Source organism: Chionomys nivalis, chromosome 7 (genome assembly GCF_950005125.1).
Source record: "Chionomys nivalis chromosome 7, mChiNiv1.1, whole genome shotgun sequence".
Lineage (NCBI taxonomy): Eukaryota > Metazoa > Chordata > Mammalia > Rodentia > Cricetidae > Chionomys > Chionomys nivalis.
In genome coordinates, this window is record NC_080092.1 from 95540609 (window position 1) to 95564973 (window position 24365).

Below are 24365 nucleotides of genomic sequence, written 5' to 3' on the forward strand. Positions count from 1 at the left end.
GGAAGATAGATCGGCCTCTATGCAGGGGCCCCTGGAGAGTGACCCTGGGTAGTGCCCTCCAGAATGCTTGCACTGCCACCACCCTGTTTCAGTGCGCTAGAACGTTCTAAAAACCAGGCGTTGTGTTCTATGTGACATCTGACCTTCCTCATGAGCCACCCCAAGATTTCCCACTTTCACAGTTGGATGCCATGTTTGCATCAAAGTTCAGAGCTAAATTGCCTAAACCCTAGGCATACCAAGAGCCCAGGTCCCAGCACACCGAAGGCGTTTGGACACATTTTGTGTTTAGGCCTCTTCCTGTCAGCCCCGTCTCTCTGCTTCAACAGAGAAATTCATCAGTGGAAAGTTTCCCTGAAGTGGGGATTTTCCTAAATGACTCCTGGTGGCGGTGCATGAAGACAGGCTGGGCTGGGGGTGGTGCCTGGTGTGCATTCTCTTACTGTGGTCCAGCTTTCCTGCCGGGGCTGCATTTACCTTCACAGAATCCCTTCCCTGCCGTCCACCCAGCCCAAGCAAATGCTTCTCTCGCCCAGCCCCCTTTTTCTGAACAGAAGCAAGGCTGGTTCTGAGGGCCCAGCAGAAAGTCCTTCTCTCCAGAAATCTCCCAGCCGCCTTCACCCTCCCCAGCTAATTAGCTCCTTTCTTAGGCCGTTCTGGAACCTTCTGTCATTCATTCTCGCAGCGATAATGGTCTTGGATAAGAGGTCACAGCTTCCCCCACTTCCTGCCCTCCTTGTGGAGGGGGTGGAGTGGGCTCCCCACCCCCAGGAGCTCCCTCTTGTCTGTCGCAGAAACTGTCTCATTCCCCCCCACACTTGGCAGCTCCCCATGGTAGCCGCCTCTCCAGGTCCTTCAGGCCCCACCTCACCCCACCACACCACACCCCGCCCCACCGTATGCCACATGTCTGGTGAGTGTCATTAGCATCAGCGTGATGAAATGGCACAGTGTAAATGTTAATAGGGGCTGATGTTTCGCCTGCTTCCGAGTGGCAGATTGGAAATGGTACCATCTTAACTCCAAGGAGCAGCTTCTAATCCCTCTGCTTCCTGAGCAGCCAATTTGGCATGGAAAACCCAACTTCCCTCCCCTCTGAGACATCACCACATCTACCCCAATTGCTTTTAATAAAGGGGTCTACGTAGCCCACAGATCAGTAGCCTAAGGCAGGGTTCATTTGTTTTTTATTTTATTTTTTTTTTATTTATTTATTTTATTTATTTTTCCCTTGGTCTCCAAAGGAAAGGGAAGAACTCGGCGGGGAGGCGGGGGGGGGGGGGGCGCAGCACCACACACCTGGGTCTCGGAGCAGTTCACCTTCCACCCCTGATTTCTCCACTCCAGCTCTTGTGTGTAGATGGGATGACCTTGGCCTCCCAGCCCTTCTGCTCCACCCTCATAGTGCTGGAGTAGCCCTCCTGGGAATACTGGGTATGTGCCATCACACCTGGTTTATGTGATGCTGCGGCCTGAGCCATGGCACCCTCTCTACCACTGAACGGCTTCCCAACCCCGCTCCTGGGCCTTCCCTGTCAATCCAGGACATTTCCCTAAGTGGCCCCAACAGCCCTGACTTGTCCTCTGTTCCCCTTCTTGCTGGGAGAGGACATCCCTATCCTTTCAGCTGTCCCTGCCAATCAGAGCCCTCGTGTCCCTGTTCCCTCTGTCCTCTCTTCCCCGTGATGGTGAGGGTCTGCCTGGCCTTCCTTCTGGACCATCTCACTGGCACTTCATCACTAATCCACACTCAGAAGCACACTGCTGGGTCTGAGGCTTCCTCATCAGTGCCTGCCGAAGAAGTCAGCAGGATGGTTTGGGTGGAGGTCCCAGGGTGAAGCCTGGGCCTTGCCCAGAAGCGGCAGTGACATCAGAACAGGGTGTGTGAGCAGCAGAGAAGTGAGGCTCTGGCTCTTCCACCCGCCTCTAGTACTCGGTCTTTATCTTCAGTGACCTTGATGGGCCCCAGGAGGGCTCTGTCAAGAGGTGCTGGTATTCCCTTGTGGTACTGCGGGCCTTAGCAAGGCCTCGAGGCTGCTGTCCCCACAGCCTGCTTCGTGTCACCTCTGCACACCGCCTCATTGCTCTTTTCATCCCCAGACTGTCTTCACCCTCCTCCTTGGACCTTTCACCTTCTTCGACGTCCAGAAGACTAAGTACCTGCAGATCTTGACCTCTCTGATGAGATGGATCGGTGAGTCTGAGAAATCTCCCCATTGTCTTCCCTTCTCCCCCATGCCTCCCTCCACCTCTGCAGAGAAGCCAGGCAAACTCCCAGCTGGGATGTGGCAGCGGCTCCATCCAATTGGCCTGCCTGGTCCTCTGACCTTTCCAGAGGGCACGGAGAAGGCAAGTGCTCCGCCGGCCTTTTACTGCTGGGGAAATTTAGTACCAAAAAAATGTGAGCTACTTTTTCCAGGTCACATTGAATGGATGGAACTGGGCTGGGAACTGAACTGCTAATTCTGGTCCAGCTCCTTCACATGACCATGCTAGGTCGGGCTGTGCCCCCTGGAGGGGACAGGAACACCACCATTCTGCCTTCTCGGGAGTGTGATGTGTGCCACAGCCAGAAAACCCAGTGGGCCGTGGTAGCAGCTGCTCTCAGCCTCTGAGCTCTGGACCACCAGAGTGTGGAAAGGTACCCACATCATCTATAGTGGCTTCTAACTCACCGATGCCCCTGCGTGGCAGCACTCTTGTTCTCAGGTAGATGTTGGGGATCTTCCCCCCTTAAACTGGGTTAGCAGTGGGTATCTGTTCACTTCTGCCGTACCAGCCGGCCACCCTGGCAAAGGAGCCCGCAGCTGGTACAGCAGGGTTGAGGACGATCATCTATGGGGCTGCTGTTGCCTCTCCTCTGACTGGCTGCCGTGTGTCTGTCTTTCTCAGTATAAAAGCTAAAACGGGGTGGGGTGGGGACGTAACTTAGTAAGTGCTTGTCTGGTATGCATGAAACCCTGCCTTGGTCCCCGGCACCAAATCAAACCAGATATGGTAGCACGCGCCTGTACTGTAGCTTTCGGGAGACAGAGTTCAAGATCACACCTAGCTATAACAGAGTGAGTTATTCAAGGCTAGCCTTGGCTACGTGGGACTTATCCAGGAGTCCCTATCCCACCCCCTGGCAGAGTTTCCAGGGCTCCTTCCTCCTGTCTATCCTGAGCCTGATCAACTCCCATCAGGACCAAAGCTTCAGACTGCCTCCGATTTTATGCCGTACTCCAGCAGGATGATGATTCTGCTAAGGGCCGCATCTTTGAGCCCTGGTTCCCCCAGCTCAGTGGGAGGAACCATGGGAGTCCTGGTTCCACAGTGGGAAGCAGGGGTGGGGTCATTCTTTCAAACAGCCTGGCCTGCCCAAGCTAGGCTCTGCAGCTTGGGGCTGAGGCAGCCCCCCAACTCTCTCATCCAGGAGCCCCAGAGGGCTTGGTGCCTAAAACTCAGGGTCAGCAGGGTCCAGATCCGAGCTGATCCCCCTCTCTTTATTTTGGCTTATGTGACGTATGTGAGAGTTCCATGGTGTCTTTTGCGGGCAGGGTTGGAGAGGAATGTTCTCTGTCTGCATCTCCCTGTGTCTGTTGCCCAGTTCCTTTCCGTCCCTGAGGGTAGGTTGACAAGTCTGGCTCCCGCCCCGCTGGTGCTTGCCTGTCCTCAGCCCAGGATGGGCTCTCTAAGCTCCGGTCTGAAGCTGACTCTTTCTTATTTCTTCCTGTGGCTGGGAAGACATTGAAGGATGAGCAGGAGGTGGGGGGGGGGGGCACATGCTCTGACTAGCTTGATGGATTCCTGTGTCAGCCCATAAGGGGACAACAGCCCTGATAATGACAGTTAACTTCTATATTTTTGAAGGGTGTATCCATCTAAAGAGGGAAACTTGGGCCCAGTGTAGTGGCACACATTTATAATCCCCACACATAGGAGGAGACGGCAGGAGGATCAGGAGTTCAAGGCCAGCCTCGACTACATAGAAAACCCAGCTTGAGCTACATGAGACCCTGTCTCAGAAAGAGAGGAAGTGGAAGGAAGGATTTGTGAAAGGGGAAGAAACTGGTTAACAGTAAATATTTCTTGTAAGCACCAGGACCAGGTCAGAATTACAGCAGAGCTCTGAGGCCAGCAAGCCCTGGACCCTGGAGGCTACCTCCAGCCTGCCTTTGCTTCCTTCCGGTCTACCCTCCCCTTGGATCTTGCCAGACACCTGATGTGTTGGCCAACTGGCTCAGTAGGTAAAAACACTCATCATTCATGCCTAATAATCTGAGTTTGGCTCCCCAGAACCCGCATAGAAGCTGGACACAGTAGTGCAGGGGTCTGGGATCCCAGGCTTACAGGAAGGTGGGGTAGAGACAGGATCTCCAGAAACTCAAAGCTGTATGCAGCCGTAACAAGAGAGATTGCCGGGCTGGAGAGTTGGCTAAGAGCATTGCCTACTCTTCCAAAGGTCCTGAGTTTAATTCCCGGCAACCACATGGTGGCTCACAACCATCTGTAATGAGGTCTGGTGCCCTCTTCTGGCCTGCAGACATACACACAGGCAGAATATTTTATGCATAATAAATAAATAAATATATAAAAAAAAAAAAAACAAGAGAGATTGCCGAAAATCAAGGTCCAAGACCAGGACTGACCCCAGAGGTTGTCTTCTGACCTCTGTTCACACCCTGCCACCAACATTCACCCGAGTAAGTGCACATACATGTTCCCAGCACCCATGGGTGGTTTACAACTACCTGTATGTAACTCCAGTTCCAGGGGGATCTGATGCCTCTGCCCCCACTGGCACCGGCAGGCATGTGCATATACCTACATGCAGACACACACACAATTTAAATTAATAAAAAACAGGGCTGGAGAAAGAGCCTAGCTATTAAAGGCTAAGGCTCATCGCCAAAACTGCAAAAATAAATCTTAAAGAAACAAAGTAAGGCCAGGAGATGGTGGCATACGTCTTTAATCCCAGCACTCAGGAAACAGAGGCAGGTGGATCTCTGTGAGTTCCGAGGCCAGCCTGGTCTACAGAGTGAGTTCCAGGATAGCCAGGGCTACAAAGAGAAACCCTGTCTCCAAAAAAAAAAAAACAAAAAGAAAAGGAAAGAAGCAAAGTAAAAGAAAGTTGAAAGTACATAAGCAAGTCCCTGACTCAAAGGCTCTGTTCCCCATGGAACTGCCACCTGGCCTCTTACAGGGCAAAGAATCCCAGTTCTACCCCGGGACTCCTGGGGCCTCCAAGCAGCTCGTGTGCTGCAGAGCAGGAAATGGTGGTGCTGAGAAGGGCTGTGGGCAGCAGTGGGAGCCTGGGCAGAGCCCAGCTAGTGAGGGTTCTTGGCTCTTTGTCTCTGGGCACCACGCTGCTGTCTTGACACGTTGTCTGCACCGCCATTTCCCCTCTTTCCCTTGGAGTCGAGAGATAATGAAATGCCAGGAGTCTCCCAGGCACAGTGCTGTGGGCGATGGAGCACAAGGCCGTCATTTTTCTCTGTGAGAGACTCAGACCTTTGGACTTAAAAAGCTGGGCCTCCTAGTGACAGAGCCGCCCAGGAAAAGGAGAGCTGCCGTTAAGTAAACTCAACCATAGTGAGCCGGGTTAAGTTCCCAGCTGGGGCAGAGGAACTACCAGGGCAGTTCTCTCCTCAGCTAGGCTAGGAACAGGCTTTTTCTTCCACCTAATGCCGGGTCTCGCTCTAAAGAGGAGAATCCCCCAGAAGCACCCAAGCTGCACCAGACAGCCCTGTTCATGGAAGGGACCTCAGCCTGCCCTGGGCCGCAGCAAGGGTGCCTGTCTGAGCCAAGCTCACCCCAGGCAGTTTTTCTAGAACACCCTTTGGGCAGTGATCTCAGAAGCCCCATTTGTCCTCAGGAGCCTTTGCCAAGTTGTCATTCTGCCTCTGAGAAGCAGCTGTGTGGCACGTCCTTCCCAAGACCCTCCTCCTCACACCCCGCCCCCTCCCCCTTTAACTTCCCTCCCTCCCACCCTTTGCCAGCACACACTCTTTCTCTCCCCTCTCCACAAATGAGGGCCGTGCCTTTTCAAGAGCTGAGTAGGGAGCTCAGAGAGGCAGTAAGCTGGCTCGGGTTCCAGAAGACTAGGAAGAAGAATAGGCACCAAAGGGACCGGAAAATGGTGAATAAATGTGCTGAGCTGGAAAGTTTCTCGTGCTTGATGAGGAGTTTGTCCTGCCATCTGTTGAAACGAAGCCGGGGTCGATGGCAGGCCCCCAGAGCTGTGCCCGGGAGCTTCGGGTTCATTCCTTTGAGGGCTCCTCCTCTGCCCTTCCCGTACTTTGTGAGTCGCCTTGTGTTTCCACAGTGGGATTTGAAGGCTTAAAACGGCCTTTGCAAATAGCCAGTTGTCCAGGGAAAATGTCAGGATATAGGTGACAGATGCCAGTGTGGGTTCATTTTGCCTGCCAGGCTGGCTGATTCGGGGTCCTTCAATCTGTGTGTGTGTGTGTGTGTGTGTGTGTGTGTGTGTGTGTGTGTTAGCCTGCATGTGTATATTTGTGTACCACATGAGTGCCTGGTGCCAGATGGTCAGAAAAGGGCATCAGATCCTCTGGAACTAGAGTTACAGTTAACTGCAATGTGGATGCAGGGATTCGAACCTGGGTCCTCTGCAAAGAGCAATAAGTCCTCTTAACTGCTGAGCCCACACTTCAGGCCTGAGGGTACTTGGAATGGTAAATTCCTCTGAGGAGGAATAAATTCCAAGGAGAATCTCTGCTGTCTCCAGTCAGGGAGATTATCCTCCAGGCCAGCACTGACCTCACTGCCAGCCTGTGCTCTTCCAGCTGGCTCTCCCAGGCTGCTGCTCCAGACTGGCCACAGCTGTGTGAGCACAGGGCCTCACCTGGATGCTGCACCTGCTGGCTGTCGCTGCACCCTCCAGCCTTGCTCCCTTTAATGTAGTCCGATGACTTCCTCTCCCACTGTGCACAGACCAAGCTTCTGTCCTCTGGGACCCTCTTCTGGGCTGTGGCAAGGAAGACTTGCCTCACTGAGGACTGTGAAGACACAGAGAAGCCAGACTAGGAGGTGCCTGTCAGAATCATGCCTGGCACCTGCTCGGCACCCAGACAGCCACATCGTCCTCATCTCCACCAGTCTGCTGACTGTGGCCTCAGGATGAACCTCCCCCTTGGACTGGCTTTGAGGTCAGGGACATTGCCTCAGCCATGGCCAAAACAGAGCTATGCTTCCCAGTACCCTCCAGGCAGCCTGTCTACCCTCTATCCCCACACCCAGCTGTGGTCCCTGCACCTCAGCCCCCCCACACACACACCTGAGAGAAATGAGCAGACTCATCCATGTAGTTGGGGTATAGGGAATTAGCTTTAGTCCTAGCCCTCTGTCAGCAGCAGGTGGCCCAGGGACATGTGTGTCAGCCAAGGTGCTGTCCTTCATTCCCACAGATCCAGCAACCAGGGCCTTCCGTCCTGAGCCCAAAGCAACAAGACTTAGACCTGTTGGTGGCTCCCTCCCTGGATACTCAGCTGGCTGCCCCATGGGAGCTCTTGGGCTAGAAGGGGTCACAACGGCATTATTACTTCAATCCTATTACCCACCCAGCCCTCCCCACTCGCTCGCACACAGATGCCTCCACGTTGGCTTGCCGACAGCTGGCTCAGCTCAGGGCACCCCACCGGTGTTATTAAAAAACGCATTCCTTCTAATAAAGGCTGCTCTGGAGCAGCGCCGCACTCCTCGGGGCGTCGAGGACCCACGGGACTCCCCCACCCCCACCCCCGCCTGTGTTTGTGTATTCAGAGCTACCACCGCAGCCTGCTCTCCAGCTCCACACTCCCCTCAAAGTGGGTCAGACACCGGCCTTGCCAGGCATCCATAGAGGAGCTAGGGCCGCTCTGCCTGGGGAAGTTGCTCAGACCTGCTCTCCCACCCCACCCCCTGTGAGTGCCCCAGGTTTGTTTTCCAAGCCAGCAGGCGGTGCAACTAGGCAGCCGAGACAAACAAGGCTGCGGGTCCCCAAGAAGAGACCTTTGCCTGGGAACAGGAGGGCTTTCTGGCTTCTACTGTCCCCAGGTCTGTGGTGGCCCCAGCAGAGTCTCCCAGTGGGGCTGCTCTGATCTGTGGCCACCAGCAGTCGGGGGGTCTTGTAAGCCTGAGCCATCTGTCGCTCACTTTTGCCAAGTGGCTTTTGAATTCCTGTGCTGCTCCCCAGAAATCCAGGGAAAGCCCCAGCTCCCTTCTCCATTCCCCACCTCATGTGGCCAGCCTTCCTGTGCTCGAACTGTCCTGCCCAGTGGCCGCTCTACAAGTAGAGGGGCCCCAAACAAGTCCCTGGTGGTCTTCATTGTTCCCTGAGTTTTCCAGGCATTCGCTCTGCACATGGAAAGAACAGTGTGAAGAGAGGAACTTGGGTTTCTGTGGACAGGCCATCAGGTGAAGCAGACAGGTCATTAGCCTTTCCTGGAGAAGAGACAGCCACAGGCTGACAATTACACCTCGGCCAGCATCAGTCAAGACCAACCAGAATGCCGTGCTGGGCACCAAGAGAAGGCGGCCATTCTCTTCCCATCTCCCACCTAAGCAGCTCCACTTGCTGCCAGCTCTGATCTGCATGCACCTCTATCACATGCAGCTCTTCCCACCAACCACAACAATCAGAACTGCTGTCCCCACCCCCAGGTTAGGGGGACAGCTACCTGAGCACTCCCAAGGCAAGGGAGGAGCACTGTGGTCAGCAGAGGGACGGGTCTGGCACCACACCACCTTGGTGATAAGGATGGGCTCTGCACAAGGTAGACCCTTGTAGCCGCCACCTACAGAGCCACAGCAGCCCGCAGCTCCACCAGGCCAGGGGACCGTCTGTCGCCTGCCCTTGTCCTTATCAGTAGACTCTCTCCTCCTTGGTCGCTCTGCCAGGAAGGCCAGGCAGTCTTCAGCGGGGATGGTGACAGGACCTGAAGCTGTATGTTTCAATCTCCAGAAAGGAGATTAGCTGTCTTACAGCCAGGCTCCTGACTCTGCTGTCCCCACGGTCACTAACCAAGCTGCCCTGACAACTCAGCAATGAAAAATGGGGACTCTGCTTCCCAGGCGCCACCTGTGTGCACAGAGTGGGGGACATTGAAGGATGACAAGACTAGAATTCCTGCTTTCCTACTAGGAACTTGGCTGCTCTGGAGTCTGAGTGCCTGCCCTGTACGCTACCTCAGGTGGAGAGGGGGCGCTCTGCTCCAAGCCCCTCCAGGAGAAGCTTGTAGCCATGGGGCAGAATTAGTCCTGCAGGTGGACGGAGTCTGGTCTTCTGGAAGGCACAGGGACCTGCCCAGCACTGGAAGGAGCCAGGCTAGCTTGAATTCACTCCTTTCAGGAGAAAAGGTATTGAGAGTGAGTTGTTGATTGGCAGAGGCAACAGAGGCAGGCCATATAGTCTCAGGAAAAGTCCCACCCGGAACCCCAAAGTACATCAGACTCCTCCTAAGCTTGTCTTGTCCTCCCTGGGAACACACAGGAGACCTCTCACCCCTGCTCAGGTAGAAGAGTGACAGCCAGGAGGGATAGAACAACTCAGGCATCAAAGAATCTGCGAAGAGAGAACATACACACTCGGAGGAGGAACATGCATGGACTTACACACAAAGGAGGAACACACATGTACACATACATGAACGTACACACACGGAGGAGGAACACACATGTACACATGTATGAACATACACTCGGAGGAGGAACACTCATGGACACACACATGGACATATACACACTAAGGGGGAACACACATATACACATGCATAGACATACACACTCGGAGGAGGAACACGCATGGACACACACATGGACATACACACACGGAGGAGGAACACACATATACACATGCATAGACATACACACTCGGAGGAGGAACACGCATGGACACACACATAGACATACACACACAGAGGAGGAACATGTATGTACCTTGTGTAGCTTTAACTACCCTTGATGGGGCAAGAAGAGGTGCCCGAGATCTTTGTAGCACAGGTGTGAGCTGCCTGCACATCGGTCTCCTCGTCCCTCTCCCCCGACCTCCAAAGCCCCTCAGATGAGCTGGTACCAGTGCTGGGTATTCAGGGCGAGCTCCTGAAGCTCCTGGACCAGCTCGGAAGGTGGAGCCCTAGAGTGAAGCAATCTCCTCCTTAGAGCACGAGGAGATGCGTGCCCATCCTGCTGGTGTTGGGGACCACACCTCAACATGGGAAGTAAGGCTGTGGGGCGGTAGCGGGCTACTTCCTCATGACTACCCTGAGACGGTCCCTGCCTGTGCCAATGCTACGCTGGCCGCTTCCTTCCCCTCAGTGCTCACCCCCTTCCAGCGCCTGCACTTAATGTTTTGTGTGTGTGTGTGTGGTGTGTGTGTGTCAGTGTCTGGTGGAGAGGCAGAGAGCAAGAGACGGGAGGCAGGGCATGTGCCGTGATGACCTGTTGAGGTCCTTTCTCTCTTTCCACCTTTCTGCGGGTTCTAAGGAATCAAGCTCTGTGGTGCTCGCACTCGCCCGCTGACCCGTCTTCCCTACCTTCTCCTTGTCCATTTTTATTTATTTATTTATTTATTTTTAAAGATTTATTTATTATGTACACAGTGTTCAGCCTCCATGTACGGCTGCAGGCCAGAAGAGGGCGCCAGATCTCATTACAGATGGTTGTGAACCACCATGTGGGTTGCTGGGAATTGAACTCAGGACCTCTGGAAGAGCAGTCAGTGCTCTTAACCTCTGAGCCATCTCTCCAGCCCCTCCTTGTCCATTTTTAAAAGCAGTGCAGCAGCCTGCCCCAGGAGCAACAGTTAAGTGGCACTCAGGTTGAACCCAATGTAACTTGAAATGTTGGACTTTTTTGAAAACCAAACCATGCTCCGCCCCTCAGCCGTCTGTCAGATGCAGCTGTGTCTTGGGGCAGCACTGACCCCGCACCCCGGCTCTTGTGTCTGAATGCGGCTCCCCCTTTGCAGACAGTTAGTCCCAGTGGTTGAAGAACAAACACCCAGTCACTTGCACCTGCCTTAGGACTGGGAAACTTTTTCAGCTCTGGCCCATGTTGCCTTGTCAGTCTCCTGCCCCGCCCACCATGACCAGAAGCAGACCCATGGCCCTGCGTCCTGGAGGGGGGTGGGCAGCGTGGTGCTGAAGGACAAAGCTGTAGCCACGTCCTCCACCAGACCCAGCTCCCTGCTGGAGCACTGGGCCCAGTCACTGATGCGTGCGTGCTGGCCATTCATTATCATTAGCTCTGGCATGTTGATTCTCTGCTTGGAGAAGACAGCGCTGTCCTTCTGACAGCCACAGTGACGAATGGCCGCCTCGATGGAGGGCTGCTTCCTTGCGTGTGCTAAGCTGGAGCCAGAACCACGTACAAGACTTAGGAAACAGCACAGGGTCCGGGCAGTGCAGGCTTGAGCCCATCCCAGAGCGGTTATCTGGGACCAGAACAGAGCTCTGGGTTGAAGCAGGGCTCTCCAGGGAACATGAAAGAAAATGCTTATGCAAGGGCCTGGGGCCTTGACATGCTGGGACGATATTTGTTAGATTCATTCTTGACATGCTGGGATGATATTTGTTAGATCATCCTTGGGTCTGAGAGCCGTGGTTTCAAGTGTCCGTATCTCTCGTGGGCACTCAGGAGTTAAGGAAAGACAGTGGCATGTAGTCTGGCCTTAATGGACACAGTTCTCGTCCACCACCGTTATGTCTCTTATCCTCTTAGGTCCTGCTGTAGGAGACAGGCTGAGGGCAGGACTGTGTTCTAGCTTCTCCTGTATCCAGATAGCCCCGCTAGCTTAGTGGCTTAGGTCCCACGTTATTTCCCTAGCTCCCTAGGCCAAGTCAGTACATTCTCTATCGGACAGGACAGACACCGACTCAAGCCTGTTTAACCTTTTACCTTTTTTTTTTCATTCAAGATACTAGCAATTGAACCTGGATCTTGCACAGGTCAGACAAAGTGCTATCCCATCTGAACTGCCCCATTCTTACTATTGCTTTTCAGAGGTGATACCAGCCTCCAGCCCAGACCTGTAGAGTCCCTGTGCAAATAGGGGACATGGCAAGGGTTAGAGTTAGGACACTCAGCTCTTCTCCTACTTAAACTTTATGGTTGAGGACTGGCAGGAGGCAGAGGTCTTTCAAATTCCCAACAAGTCAGTACATCACAGGTACCCACAAAGAACACTAGCCATAGTGAATCTCCCCCACCCCAGGGGAAAATGCTCAAGACTGGAGAGATAGCTTCCTGCTTTTCCAGGGGACCTGAGTTCAGTTCCTAGCATCAGTGTTGGGCAGCTCAAAACTGCCTGTAACTCCAGCACCTGAGGATGTGACGACCTCTTCTGGCCTCACCAACCACCCACACATATGTACATACTTGTGAATAAAAATAAAAATGAGTCTCTAAGAACATACTCAATTTAAAATTACCGTTAAACACACCAAAATATCTTTTAGTGTGTAATCAGTATGAAAAAAAATTTTCTCCGCCATGTGAGTTCCAAGGGTCGAACTCAGGTCATCAGACTTGGCTGTAAGCTCCTTTCCCACTGAGCCATCTCGCTGACCTAAGCTCTGTGGTTTTGTTACCACCTTCTAGGAGAGACTCAGGCAGTCTTCGGTGTGCTCTGAAGTCCCCCACACCATTTCAGCCCCGTGAGCTTCCCCATGAATAAAAAGAAATAAAGTAATAAAAATAAATCTTCCCATTTCACAGGGAAGAGGAAAAGAGTAAAGTCACTAAGAAGGACTCCATGTCCCACCTTCACAGTCATAGTGTCCCCAGGAAAGGGGGTGGGAGAGCGCCGTCCATGTGCCCCGGCATCAGCGGTATCTAGGCAGGTGGCCCAGTTCGAGCCAGGATCCTGCAAGGAAGGCAAGGTCCCGCCTTGCTTCACACCTCACTGAGCAGCAGGAAGCTCCAGACCGAGCCTCAGAGACCCAGGATGTCAGCCAGGCCGCCTGCAGTAAGGGCCCTCCCCTCCCCATACCCCCAGTGCAAGCTAGCTCCTCGGTGGCCCCAGGCTGCATTTCCAGCACCTGAACAATGGAGCTGGTCTCTATCAACTCTGACCTCTCACTAAGAGAGCTGAGTGTGTGCTTAGGAGAAAAATCAAAACCATCTACTTTGTCCTCTTAATTGCCCTAGGACATCTGTTATGGATGCCCTAATGTCAGACTCCTGCCTACCCTGCATCTGGCCCCAACAGGTCGGTAACTCCATCCGTGGCTGCACCCAGTCAGTGAAACACTACTCCCCTTCCCTGCCCTGAGTGAGACCCAGAAAGGCAGGGCCTGCTTGGCAAGGCCCTTCAGGAGAGGCACTGTTTGTCTGTTCTGATGTTCTCGGAGATCAGCGTGCCTCTGTCCTTGGCGGGTACCCAGGAGGGTGTGGCTTGCCCTTTCTGCTTGCCAAGGGGATGCTCTGAGGTCAGACAGAAAGACAGCATCAGGTCAGACAGCTCCTATAGGGATTTATCTGGCTTTTGACAGCAGAAAAGAGGGAAGAAAGCCATTCAGGGGCTGCTGGTACTGTTAGGGTGGCCTGGTGCCCATGTGGCTTTTGCCCTGACCTCTCCACACAGGGAAGGGAAATGTACCATCGCTCCCAGCTGGCCACTCAGGGCTAAGGAGAAGCACCTGTTTTTGTCTCAGCTCCTCAGATAATGGCTTGCCTTCTGTACCTCCCTCCCTTCCTCTCCCTCCCTCCCTTCAGAGAGTTAGATGTTGAGAAGCGAGCTGCGCCTCAAGGTGAATCAATATGGCGAGGCCAGCTTGTCGAACCTAGATCAGCTGTCAGAAGTCTGCCTGAAAGCAGCACATGGCTTCGGGCAGAGCCAGGGATGGGAGTCTGGAAGTCGGAGGGGCAGCTGCCGTCTCATCCTCATCGTTGCCTCGCAATGAACCCTCCTCTCCGAACCAAGAGCAGGCCCAAGAGCAGGCGCGGCAGCCACAGACCTAGGGAACAGAGCAGCCAGGAAGGTCCCTACATTCCCTTCTGGCACCTGGCACCTGCCTCTCCTCCCCTCTCCTCAGTGGGCTTCTACCCTTGAACTTGGACCGTTCTTAACACAGGGATGTCATCATCCACCCTGCCACTAAGGCAACCACTAACCAGTTGTGTCTTTGGTACCCTCGACCTGGTGGTGCTCCAGCACTCTGGACTTCACAAGGACAGGACCCATGTCTCTCTTGTGCACTTACCCCTGAGTGATCAGAATAGTGCCGGCACTCCGCAGACACTCAGTGAGACTGTTGAATGAGTGAGTGACAGTGAAGGCCAAGTCTCAGGTTATACAAAACCAGCACAATTGTTTCTCAAAATAATAAAAGTCTCCTGCGCCCTCACCCCCACCCACCCCCATCATTGTACAGATGACCTGCCCAGGCCTACTGTCCCCATGTGACCTGGTGTGATGCTTTCACCAGCCTTCTGTGTTCTCCCTGACCCCTCCCTGCTTCTCGACACCCTGTGGAGTGTGACTTCCGGTGTGGAAAACAGATGCATGCAGATATGGCTTCTCAGAGCTTAGCTCAGGATAGGGCAGAGACAGACACACCTGGCCCTGCCCCCCGGGGGCGTCTCTGATGGGAACATCTTGGATGTTTGGGGACCCCTCTCCATCTCACCTCCATATCCTTCTGTACCTCTGTGGCAGCTAGAGGTGAGCAGCGGCCGTAAGCCAGGGTGGCGCAGCAGTCTCCTCCGCGCCTCCCGCACTGTCTGCCGCTCACAGCCTGTCTTCTTATTTCACCTTGATTTATTAGCAGACCTAATGAGTTTTTGGAGCGGCCATCTCTCCAGGGACGGGGCGATCAATCTAGGAGATAGCCCGTGAACTCTGCTCCTTGGGTACCCAGGAGGGCAGGAAGCTTCGGGGACAAAGGAGTCTGGTCCCGGGAGAGTGGGGCTTAGTCTTGCACCCTGTCTTGGGACCTCTGCAGGTTGGAGCCCGCGACTTCCTTCCCTTCTCAGTGTCTGTCCAGTTAAGTACATAAATATTCTTTTGAACTTAACTGCCTGGAAGCCAGACTAACATGCTTCCCCTCCCCTTCCTGTTCCCAGGGATCAGTGCCATCTGAGTGTGCTCGAGGTGGTGGGGAGTCTCTTGGGCTTGGCTAGGGCTCTCCCTCAGGCCTCTGCCCCAACAAGGGTGCCCACCTGTGACCCCTGAGAGTTCTTTGGGCACACGTGTGTAGAGCTCCCTACCTTCTCCTGGTGTGAAGGTGTGTCTCCTTTTGTTCACTGGGCCCAGAGCACAGTAGGCCCTCACGCGTGACCTCCTCTCTTAGATGCGGATGCTGCACTCTTCCCCAGCCTGATCCAGTGGCCTTTCTACGCTGTCCCCACTTTTGGCAGACAGTGCCCAGTGTAGCTAAGGAGAGGGAGGGAGAAAGGGAACACAGGCAAGCCTGTTCCCTTTGGGTGATAATTGAGAAGCTGCCATTCGCTGGGCAGTGGAGGCACACACCTTTAATCCCAGAACTCGGGAGGCAGAGGCAGGCAGATCTCTGAGTTTGAGGCCAACTTGGTCTACAAAGTGAGCTCCAGGACAGCCAGGCCTACGCAGAGAAACCCTGTCTCGAAACACACACACACAGACACACACACACACACACACACACACACAGAGAGAGAGAGAGAGAGAGAGAGAGAGAGAGAGAGAGAGAGAGAGAGAGAGAGAGAGAGGAAGCTATCATTCCACAAAATGGCCCTCCAGAACAGATTTAGTTTTGAGCAAGTGTGTGTGTTTTACTGGGGCTTACACCTAGGTCCCTGTGCACACTAAGCAAGCAGTCTATCACTGAGCTCCAACTGTAGCCCTCTTTAATTTTTTTTAAAGATTTTTAAATTTTTATTTATATGTAAATGTCGGTGTAAGTATGTGGCATGTGTGGGCACCTAACTGGTGTTACAGGCAGCTGTGAGCTGTGTGCTGAGACCCGAGCTCACATCCTCTGGAAGAGCAGCCGGTGTTTTTTTAGCTGCTTGCTTTTATCTGCAGACAGAATCTCACGTATTTCCCCAGGCTGGCCTTGAACTCACTTTGTGGCCCAGGCACTGGCCTTGAACTTGCCTTGCAAGCTCCTGCCTCAGCCTCCTGTGTAGCTGGAATTCCTGGCCTACACGGTCAGAGCCAGCTGGGAAGTAGAGGTTTTGGATAAAGAGGTTTTAACAGAACCAGGTGGGTCACTAGTCTGCAGAATAACATTAACAGACTAGTTATGGGGGTTGTGAAGTCTCTGGAATAGTATTAACATATGAGACTAGTTATGGGGGTTGTGAAGTCTCTGGAATAACATTAACAGGTAAGACTAGTTATGGGTGGGGGTTGTGCAGCCGTATCACCCACAGCCACAACTTTATAGGCCATCCTGAAAGTTCTAGAAAAGCCTAACATAGGTGGCTGGAGAGATGGCTCAGAGGAATAGAGCACTGGCTGCTCTTCCAGAGGTCTTGAGTTCAATTCCCAGCAACCACATGGTGGCTCACAACCATCTGTAATAAGATCTGGTGTCCTCTTCTGTACTGCAGGATACATGAAGGAAGAAACCTATATACATAATAAATAAAAATCTTAAAAAAAAGAAAAGAAAAGAAAAGCCTAACATAGGATGCAGCCCCTGGAAGACCAGGTCAGAAGTCGATGCTGGAGAGGTGGAAGGCATGTAGACACACACTTACAAAGTCAGTGTCATCGCTTGGGAACCTGCTGCTTGGAGCAGCCTTGGGTTTTGTGCAGTAAGGGGGTGGGGGGGGGGAGCCCAGCCAGAATCGTCCAGGGGTGGGGGTGGGGGAGCCCAGGCAGAGTCGTCCAGGAGGCCACCCTGAACAAGCAGCCAGTGCCTGTTCACAGCTCTTAGGGACTTGCGGCTGCTCCCAGAGGACAGAAAAGAGTAGCCAGCACCTGAGGCGGAACCCAGCCATGAAGTGCTGGCATCTACCTCAACAGCCAGCCTCCTCCTGCCTCTTTGCCCACTTGCAAGACCCAAGGCCAAGGTCACGCAACAGACAGCTGCAGGATTTCTCCACTGGCGTCTTTCCAGATTCATGCTGGCTGTGGCCAAGGCCTGGACCAGGGCCAGGTCACAGGTGGCATCCCAAACGGTGATGGCAAAACACAATTTAAATATTGCTTTGCAACAGCAGCTACTCCCTTGGCCCTCATCCAGTGCCGCTCCCCCCCCCCCCAACAGTGGCCCAGCTGCCTGCTCCCAGCTCCGGAATAGCCGGCTACCAGGTTCCTGAGCAGCATTGCTGTGCTGTGCTGAGGTCGGGGGCCCTTACTAGCACACGAGGCGCCACCCCTATAAGGTGAAGTCCCCCCACCCTGTGCCTCAGTATACTTTCTGAAGCTGCCTACACCCCAGGGGTAGCTCCTGGGGTCATGGGCCGAGGCTAAGAGAGGAACTAGACAGCTGCTTCCCTTTGACTGGCCAGGGCTGGAAAGATTTGTGATGCCCTGGAGCAGGAGGCGAGGAGGCGGTTGGAATCGAGCGGCTGAGTGAGCTGAAACAAATCTTCTTTATTGGCAGTTTTCACAGTCTGAGCTCCCTCCTCCCCTCCTGCTTCTCCTCTCCCCACCCCTGCACTACCACGTCAGGCAGCTCAGATTAAAAGTAATAAAGGACTTGAGCCCACTCCCACGTGTCATTATGGGAGGAGACATTGGCCTGGCTTCTCGTGGGTCCCGCAGAAAAATCTCTCCCAAGAACCAAGGAGTGCACCGGTGTCCTCAGGGGGACAATACTGGTGCTCTCAGGTTCATACTGAGGAAGAGACCCTGATTCTCTGATGGAGCTCCCAGATGGGACGAGTCAGCCCCTCCTATAGCCCCTACCACTTACAAAGAGTGTCCTGTGCCCTGTGCACCTGTCCCCGACTACAGGACGTGTCAGACCTGTTCTGAATAGAGACAACAGGGATATATAAATTCAAAATGGAGACAGAGACAGGGGTCTCTGTGTGTGTTGGGTAGTCACCAGTGGCAGATATCAGAAGCCAGAGAGATGCTTGCTGGGAGCCCATGGCCATTGGTGGTGCTGTAGTGAGTCCTCTGCTTGAATATCTTCAGGAACCCGGGTTCTAGAAGCCAGGCTGGTGAGCAGTCCACGGGTGGAGGGCCTGAGAGGTTGCCGGGTAAAGCTGAGCTGCCTCTAGCCTGGTTGCTCTGAGCAGATAAGGTCGTAGATGCCCTTCCTCGGCAAATTTCCTGTCCCCTAACTGACACCAAGCCCAGAACTGAGCCACATGGCGTTTGCTGCCACTCTTGGGACCAGTCCTGAGACTCGCCTGTCTCCAGCACAGCTCTCTGGTGCCCTTTCTTCCGTGGAGTGACCGACCCCTCACTACTTCCCACACATGGCTCCCAGCCTTCCTGCCCTCTGACCCACACGAAGTCGGGGACCTCTGCTGAAGAGGATATCTCCCCGCAAATGTGTCGTGCCTTTTGTCCCTGGGCTCCCCACACCTGGCTCCACAGGCACAGAACCTTAAAACCAAGGAAGAGAGAAGGGATACATGCTGGCTAAGTCTGCCCTTGACAGGAAGCTGACAGAGTCCCTGGGAGAGCCCTTGAAGGACGAGGAGGGAGCTGGTAGCTCCTTACCAGGCTGAACTGTCCTGCTGTCAGGCCAGTTTCTCCTTTCTCTGGATCATGCCCAGGCCCCTGCCTCCAGGAAGAGGAGGGAGAACCGAACGTGGGTCCCTAGAACAAGCTCGGCAGCTCCTGCACAGCTGTGGGGGGTTTTGAGGTTCCTTGCCCTGGGCTCCAGTCCTTAAGGGCACAGCCCCACAGAGCAGAGACTGAGGGGTGAGGCAGTTCATCCTCTCTGACTGACTCCTGCCTTGTCTTGTAGCTTTCGCCATCATGATTGTGCTGGCCCTGGTGCGCATCGGGAACAGGCAAGGAGAGGGGCACCCACCCCTGGCCAACTTCTTGGGAGTTCGGAACTTGTTTGGGGTATGTGTCTACTCCTTCATGTGCCAGCACTCCCTGCCATCCCTCATCACCCCCATCTCCTCCAAGCGCCACATCACACGCTTGGTGCTCCTGGACTACGCGTTGATCCTGGCCTTCTACGGACTTCTCTCCTTCACGGCCATCTTCTGCTTCCGCGGCGACAGTCTCATGGACATGTACACCCTCAATTTTGCAAGGTGCGACGTTGTGGGCCTGACTGCCGTCCGGTTCTTTCTGGGCCTCTTCCCCGTGTTCACCATCAGCACCAACTTCCCCATCATTGCGGTGACCCTGCGCAACAACTGGAAGACGCTCTTTCACCGTGAGGGCGGCACGTACCCGTGGGTGGTAGACCGTGTGGTGTTTCCCACCATCACGCTGGTGCCTCCCATTCTGGTAGCCTTCTGCACCCATGACCTGGAGTCCCTGGTGGGCATCACAGGAGCCTACGCAGGCACTGGCATCCAGTATGTCATCCCTGCCTTCCTGGTGCACCTCTGCCGCAAGGACACCCAGCTGTCCTTCGGCTACGGAACTGTCAACAAGCACAGGTCCCCGTTCCGCCACACCTTCTGGGTGGCCTTTGTGCTACTGTGGGCTTTCTTCTGCTTCTTCTTTGTCACAGCCAACATTGTCCTCAATGAGACCCAGCTCTGATGGCAGGACGTGTCTGGCAACAGGAGGCAGGGCCAGCCTAGTCCCGGCCTCCTCGCCTCATCAGGATTTAGCTGCCACCCAAGTCTCCGTGAGCATGCTAGCCTGGGGCTCTTGGAGAAGGCCTTCTACATCTCCAGGTGGTGTCTTCTCCTGACCCAGCCCTCGCCCTGCAGGACAGCCCACCTGCCTGGGAAGGTGGCTGTCCCCAGGTTCTGGGACGGACCCAGTCTGTCACACATGTTCCTCCACTCCTGCCCCTGGAGGCTGTGGGGGAGACAGCGCTGGCACTGCTGCTATTTATACTAGACCCCCGTACCCCTCCTGCATCCGCAGCCGTCCACTAGCAGCTGCTGCCTCTTCAAAGGCGAGTCCCAGGCCCTGGCTCTCCAAGCCTGGCTGCTTGTGATGGTCCTGAAAGTTGCTAAGTAGTCCTCCAGTGGGAGGCCTGGCCAGTTCTGGTGACAAGGACAGGAAGTGCTAATTGGCACCAGGGTCCCTAGACAAGAGCTGTGAGAGCTTTTGCTGTGGGTGCCAGCTCTGGTGTGACAGACAGATGAAGCACCCCTTCCATGGGGTGTAAAACCCTTTCAGGGACCCTCTGTTCCGCGGCTTCTCCTTCGGAGCCCAGGGACCTCCTGGAGTGTGAGGCACTACGTGAGAGGCTGCCCTCACCACCCACCCACACCATAGTGGCTAACTAGCCTGGACTTACGGCAGGGAAAGAACAGAGTGCCCCTCTGCGAAAGGTCAAGTCTGTGTTCTGCAGCCCAGCTTGCTCCCATGGTGCATTGCAACACTAAAGTGTTGCCCTCAGGAGCCTGGTCATGGGTGTGCAGTGGCCAGACTCTCCAGGTGGCTGGCTATCATGGAGCTGGAGGAGATGAAGGAGGCCAGGTCCCCAGCCGCTTCCTAGCCGGTCACACATGCACCCACTAGGCCCAAAGCCTTGGAATGAGGAGTGATTTAATGAACTGCATTTTCGATGTGCCTTCTGCTTCGGGCACCAGGGATTCCTCCTGACCCTGACTTGCCCCAACCCTGGGCCTAGTCCTTACCTGTCCTGGACAGACCCGCCTCTGGGGTTAAAAAGGTCTCAGACCACTGCCCCTCCCTCTTGATTTCAGTGCCTTGCTCCACCCTCATGAGGGAACTCGCGCCCGCTCCCCCTTCCCTTCCACATTCTGCCATATTCAGCGCTTGAGCTCCGCTGTGCTGTTGGATGTCCCAGGTCCCAGGGGTCTGTGCAGGACCTGCAAGGAATGGGGGACCTACTGGCAGCACCTGCTACCTCTGGCCCCAGCATCCCTGCCTCTAAGGCTCTCTAGGTCGCCATGGGCCTGCCCACAGCTTTCTCACCGTGGTCCCACATCAGTAGTTTCTTAAGCATCGTCATTGCCCGTCCACATGAAAAGCAGACACCGCTACAGCCACCTGCCATTGCAGCATCTTCCTAGGAGACCCTGCCCCAGGGTGGGCCGGGTGGGGAGAGTGGTATAGAAGCAGGGCCGGGCGGAGACTGCACATCCTCCTGTGCTCAGGCTGCTTGAAGAGAACTCAATTAAAACATCTGTACTCATCCTTCTCCCTCTTGCTTAAGGACAAAGCAAATTAAATCATCTTCCTGCAACACACACACCTCATCCCGCCCCCAGGCTCCAAACCAAATTTTGGTGGAAAATTTATTAGCATCATAAAGCCCAGGTTGATTCATGTGGCACTCTGGAGCCACACACGGCAGTGGAGTGCGCCCCTCCATCTCCAGGTTAAGTCAGGGAAGCCCCAGCCGAGGGGGGAGGAGGGACCCAGCGACCACTGACGCCAAGCCCTCCCCACTGCCCGTCTGGGTTCTCTGCTCTTCCATCTCCATCTACTTATTGACTGGTCGACTAGAAGTCACATGAGGTCACCTTCTTTACCCCACCAGGCCTCTGCCTCTGGCAGAGAACATTGGGGCACAAAGAGGATGTGAAGGGCTTACCATTCCTGGGTGTGGGTGTCACCTGTTCCCCCAAAGGCATCAAGCACATTAAATGGTTTTTGTATCCCCTGGGTAAGGTGATAGGCCAGGCCAAGATGTCTGTTTGCTAAGAGGCCCTGAGGTTAGTGGCCGGGAGGACATCAGAGGAGCCCAGCCTGGCCCCACATCCGAGTCTCCCTGGAGGAAGTCTGAAACTCAGCAGCCGTCACTGCCATCTCTGCATGGCTCCCGACCAGTCCCGGGGGCAGGCCGGGTCAAGGAGGAGTGAGCATTCTTCACCAAAGCACCAGGCCCAGCTGAGCACTGGAACACAGTGCCAGGAGCTCTGGCTGCGCCTCACCTGAGGCCGGTAGCTGGGCCAGATGGCAGGTGACAGGCTGGGAGGCACTGCTGAGGGACAGAAAGTGGCAGTGGGCACCAGGCCAGACCCAAGGCCATACAGCTGTCCTCTCCACATGGGACCAAGAGCAGCCTCAGCAACAGGCAGTGCTTGCCTTGGGGACCCAAAGAGAAGTAGCCAGTGGTTCCAGACCCAGGAGCAGAAGAAAGCTGGGCCCTGCACACCAACTGTTACCAGGGGCCGCTGAGAGACTGGCTCTCAATAGCCAGGCTGCAGCCAAGCCCTGCCAACCTTCCTCCGGGGGCATGCTTCATGCCTGGTACAGTGTTGGGTCCATGGTGAGGACCAAACTGTCAGACCGGGTGGCCCCTGAGCAGTAAGCATCTGTAACCATCCCTCTTCTAGGTACCTTCCGGTCGTAGGTCATGGGAATGAAAGGACTGAACTTAGCCTGGCACCAAAGTCCTTAATAAAGCTGCTACCACCGACGGCTGTCTCCTTAGTTGTTCGTCAGCTGGTACCGTACTGCTCACCCAGGACCGAGAGGACTCTTTTGAGCCTATCAGATACTGTCTAGCTTTATCACCTCCTACCAAAATGGTTGTCCTGTAGCCGCTGTCGGTTACACTTCACAATCAGGGTACTGACCCAGAGTCCAAATCTAGGAGGGTTTGTGGAAGAGAAGGATTGGCTGTGGTTCCCTCGTCTTCTAGGAACCTTGAGGGAGGCCCTCCGCTTGTAAAGAGCAAGATAAGTAAAACCAGAGGGTCGTGGCTAGAAATGTCATGTCTCTCCCCACCCCCACCCCGTTTTTGAGCACTGGCTCTCTGGCTCTCGTTCGCTGATGTGCATATGACTGTTGGCTAAAAACAAGTGAGGGAAGCAGCTAGGGCAGCCACGGGAGGGAACTGGGTCAGACTGAGCATGTCCCACTGTGAGACAAGTGGCAGAGCCTTGCTTCTGCATGTCGCATCAAAAAGCAAAAACAGCGTTGAAGGTGGGGGTTGTGAGGGCATCGTGTTAGCCGCTTTCTCTCCTATGATCTCATAGTTCTCCTCCCCCCACGGGCTCTCTACCTCCTCTTAGAGGCACGAGAGAGCCAGGGACACTTCCACCAGGAGCAAGAAACTGAGACATCTATCCTTACATCTTCTTGCCCCTCTGCACGTTTCCTAGAAAAGAACCAGGTTGCTGGCACCTGGGCCAGCCCTCCTTGGAGCCACCAGCAGGCTCGGTTCCACGTTTGACTCTTAATTATCTTTCCAGCTCTTGGTTATTAATGATCTTGGGCAGCAAGCAGAGCAGCCTCGACCTCCCGCCTCCTCCCAGACTCACCTGGCGCGACCTTCTCCCACAGCTGCACACAGACCCTGACTCAGGAGGATGGGAAAACAAGGACCCAGATCCAGAAACTGCAGGGTGTCAATTAGCCCTGCCACTACTGTCTGGGGTGGGGGGGTCCAATGTCAAGCTCCCTTCCCGGGAGCAGTGTTGTCCTCACCTAGACTCACCATCTCCACCTGTTGCTGCTTGCTGGTTTCACCTTGTGAGCAGCCCTAAGGCAGTCAGTGATTGCGACCATAATAAAGGGGGGCTACCCCTTCTTAGGGTGGTCAGACTCCGACCACGACAGAAATGTATCTGACCTTGCCATTTTCTCTAAAACAAAACTAAAAAGGCACGGTTATAGTGGCCCCCAGCCAAGCAGTGGTGTCAGAGGCTGAAGAGGCGGCATGAGCAACTGTGGCCGAGGACACTGGGCTCCAGGGGGTGCTGTACCCAGCACTCCCCTCCCTGACTTTGCCTCCCTCTGTCACGTGGAAGAAATATCTGCCAGTGTCCATCCCACCTACCCTATAGAGGACAGCATGACCCCAGCTTGACATCGTAGCAGTACAAAAGGGTCTGCCTGGCCCAGTAATGCTTTTCACGTTTGGAGCCGTTACCAACGCTCGCTCCCTTCACAGTCGCTGGAGAATAGATGTCAACTGCTGACGGGGAAATTTGAAAGACGGTGAAAGCCGTTCTTGCAGAGGTTCCCAGGACCAGTGTTATGTGACAATGCAAGGTCCTCTGCTGAGAACCCCAGAGGGAACCTGGGGTGCTGGACAGATGGGCAGATTGTCCCACCCGAAAAATTTCGGCACAGTGAGACTGAACCATGCCTGACCCAGAATGGTACCTATGCCCACCTTCCAGAGACCATGGGCTAGGCCCCAAGCAAGCTTGGCAGACTCCCCAAACAGACATTCTGTGGCCTTTACCGCTGTGACACTGTCAGTCTCCCAGGGAGGTCTTCTAGCCTGTCAAGACAGCTGCTCTCCCTGCCAGCAAGAGCCTCCCTTTTCAGGGAGACCAAGTGATGAACTCAATCCATCACCCCCAGAGCCCCCATACTGAGCAGAATTGTCTCAAAATAGGTGGAACTGGCCCTGAATACCAAA

General features: G+C 54.6%; 1 protein-coding gene across 1 annotated transcript in view; it reads left to right on the top strand.

The window, feature by feature from the left end:
- The window catches only part of Tmem104 (transmembrane protein 104), a 63211-nt gene extending 40760 nt beyond the window's left edge, over window positions 1-22451 (top strand). The window contains exons 9-10 of the mRNA XM_057773440.1: window positions 2101-2194; window positions 18843-22451. Coding sequence (XP_057629423.1) covers window positions 2101-2194; window positions 18843-19603 — 855 coding nt within the window. The 3' untranslated portion in view covers window positions 19604-22451. The remainder of the gene's footprint in view (window positions 1-2100; window positions 2195-18842) is intronic.
- The last annotated feature ends 1914 nt before the right edge of the window (window positions 22452-24365 follow it).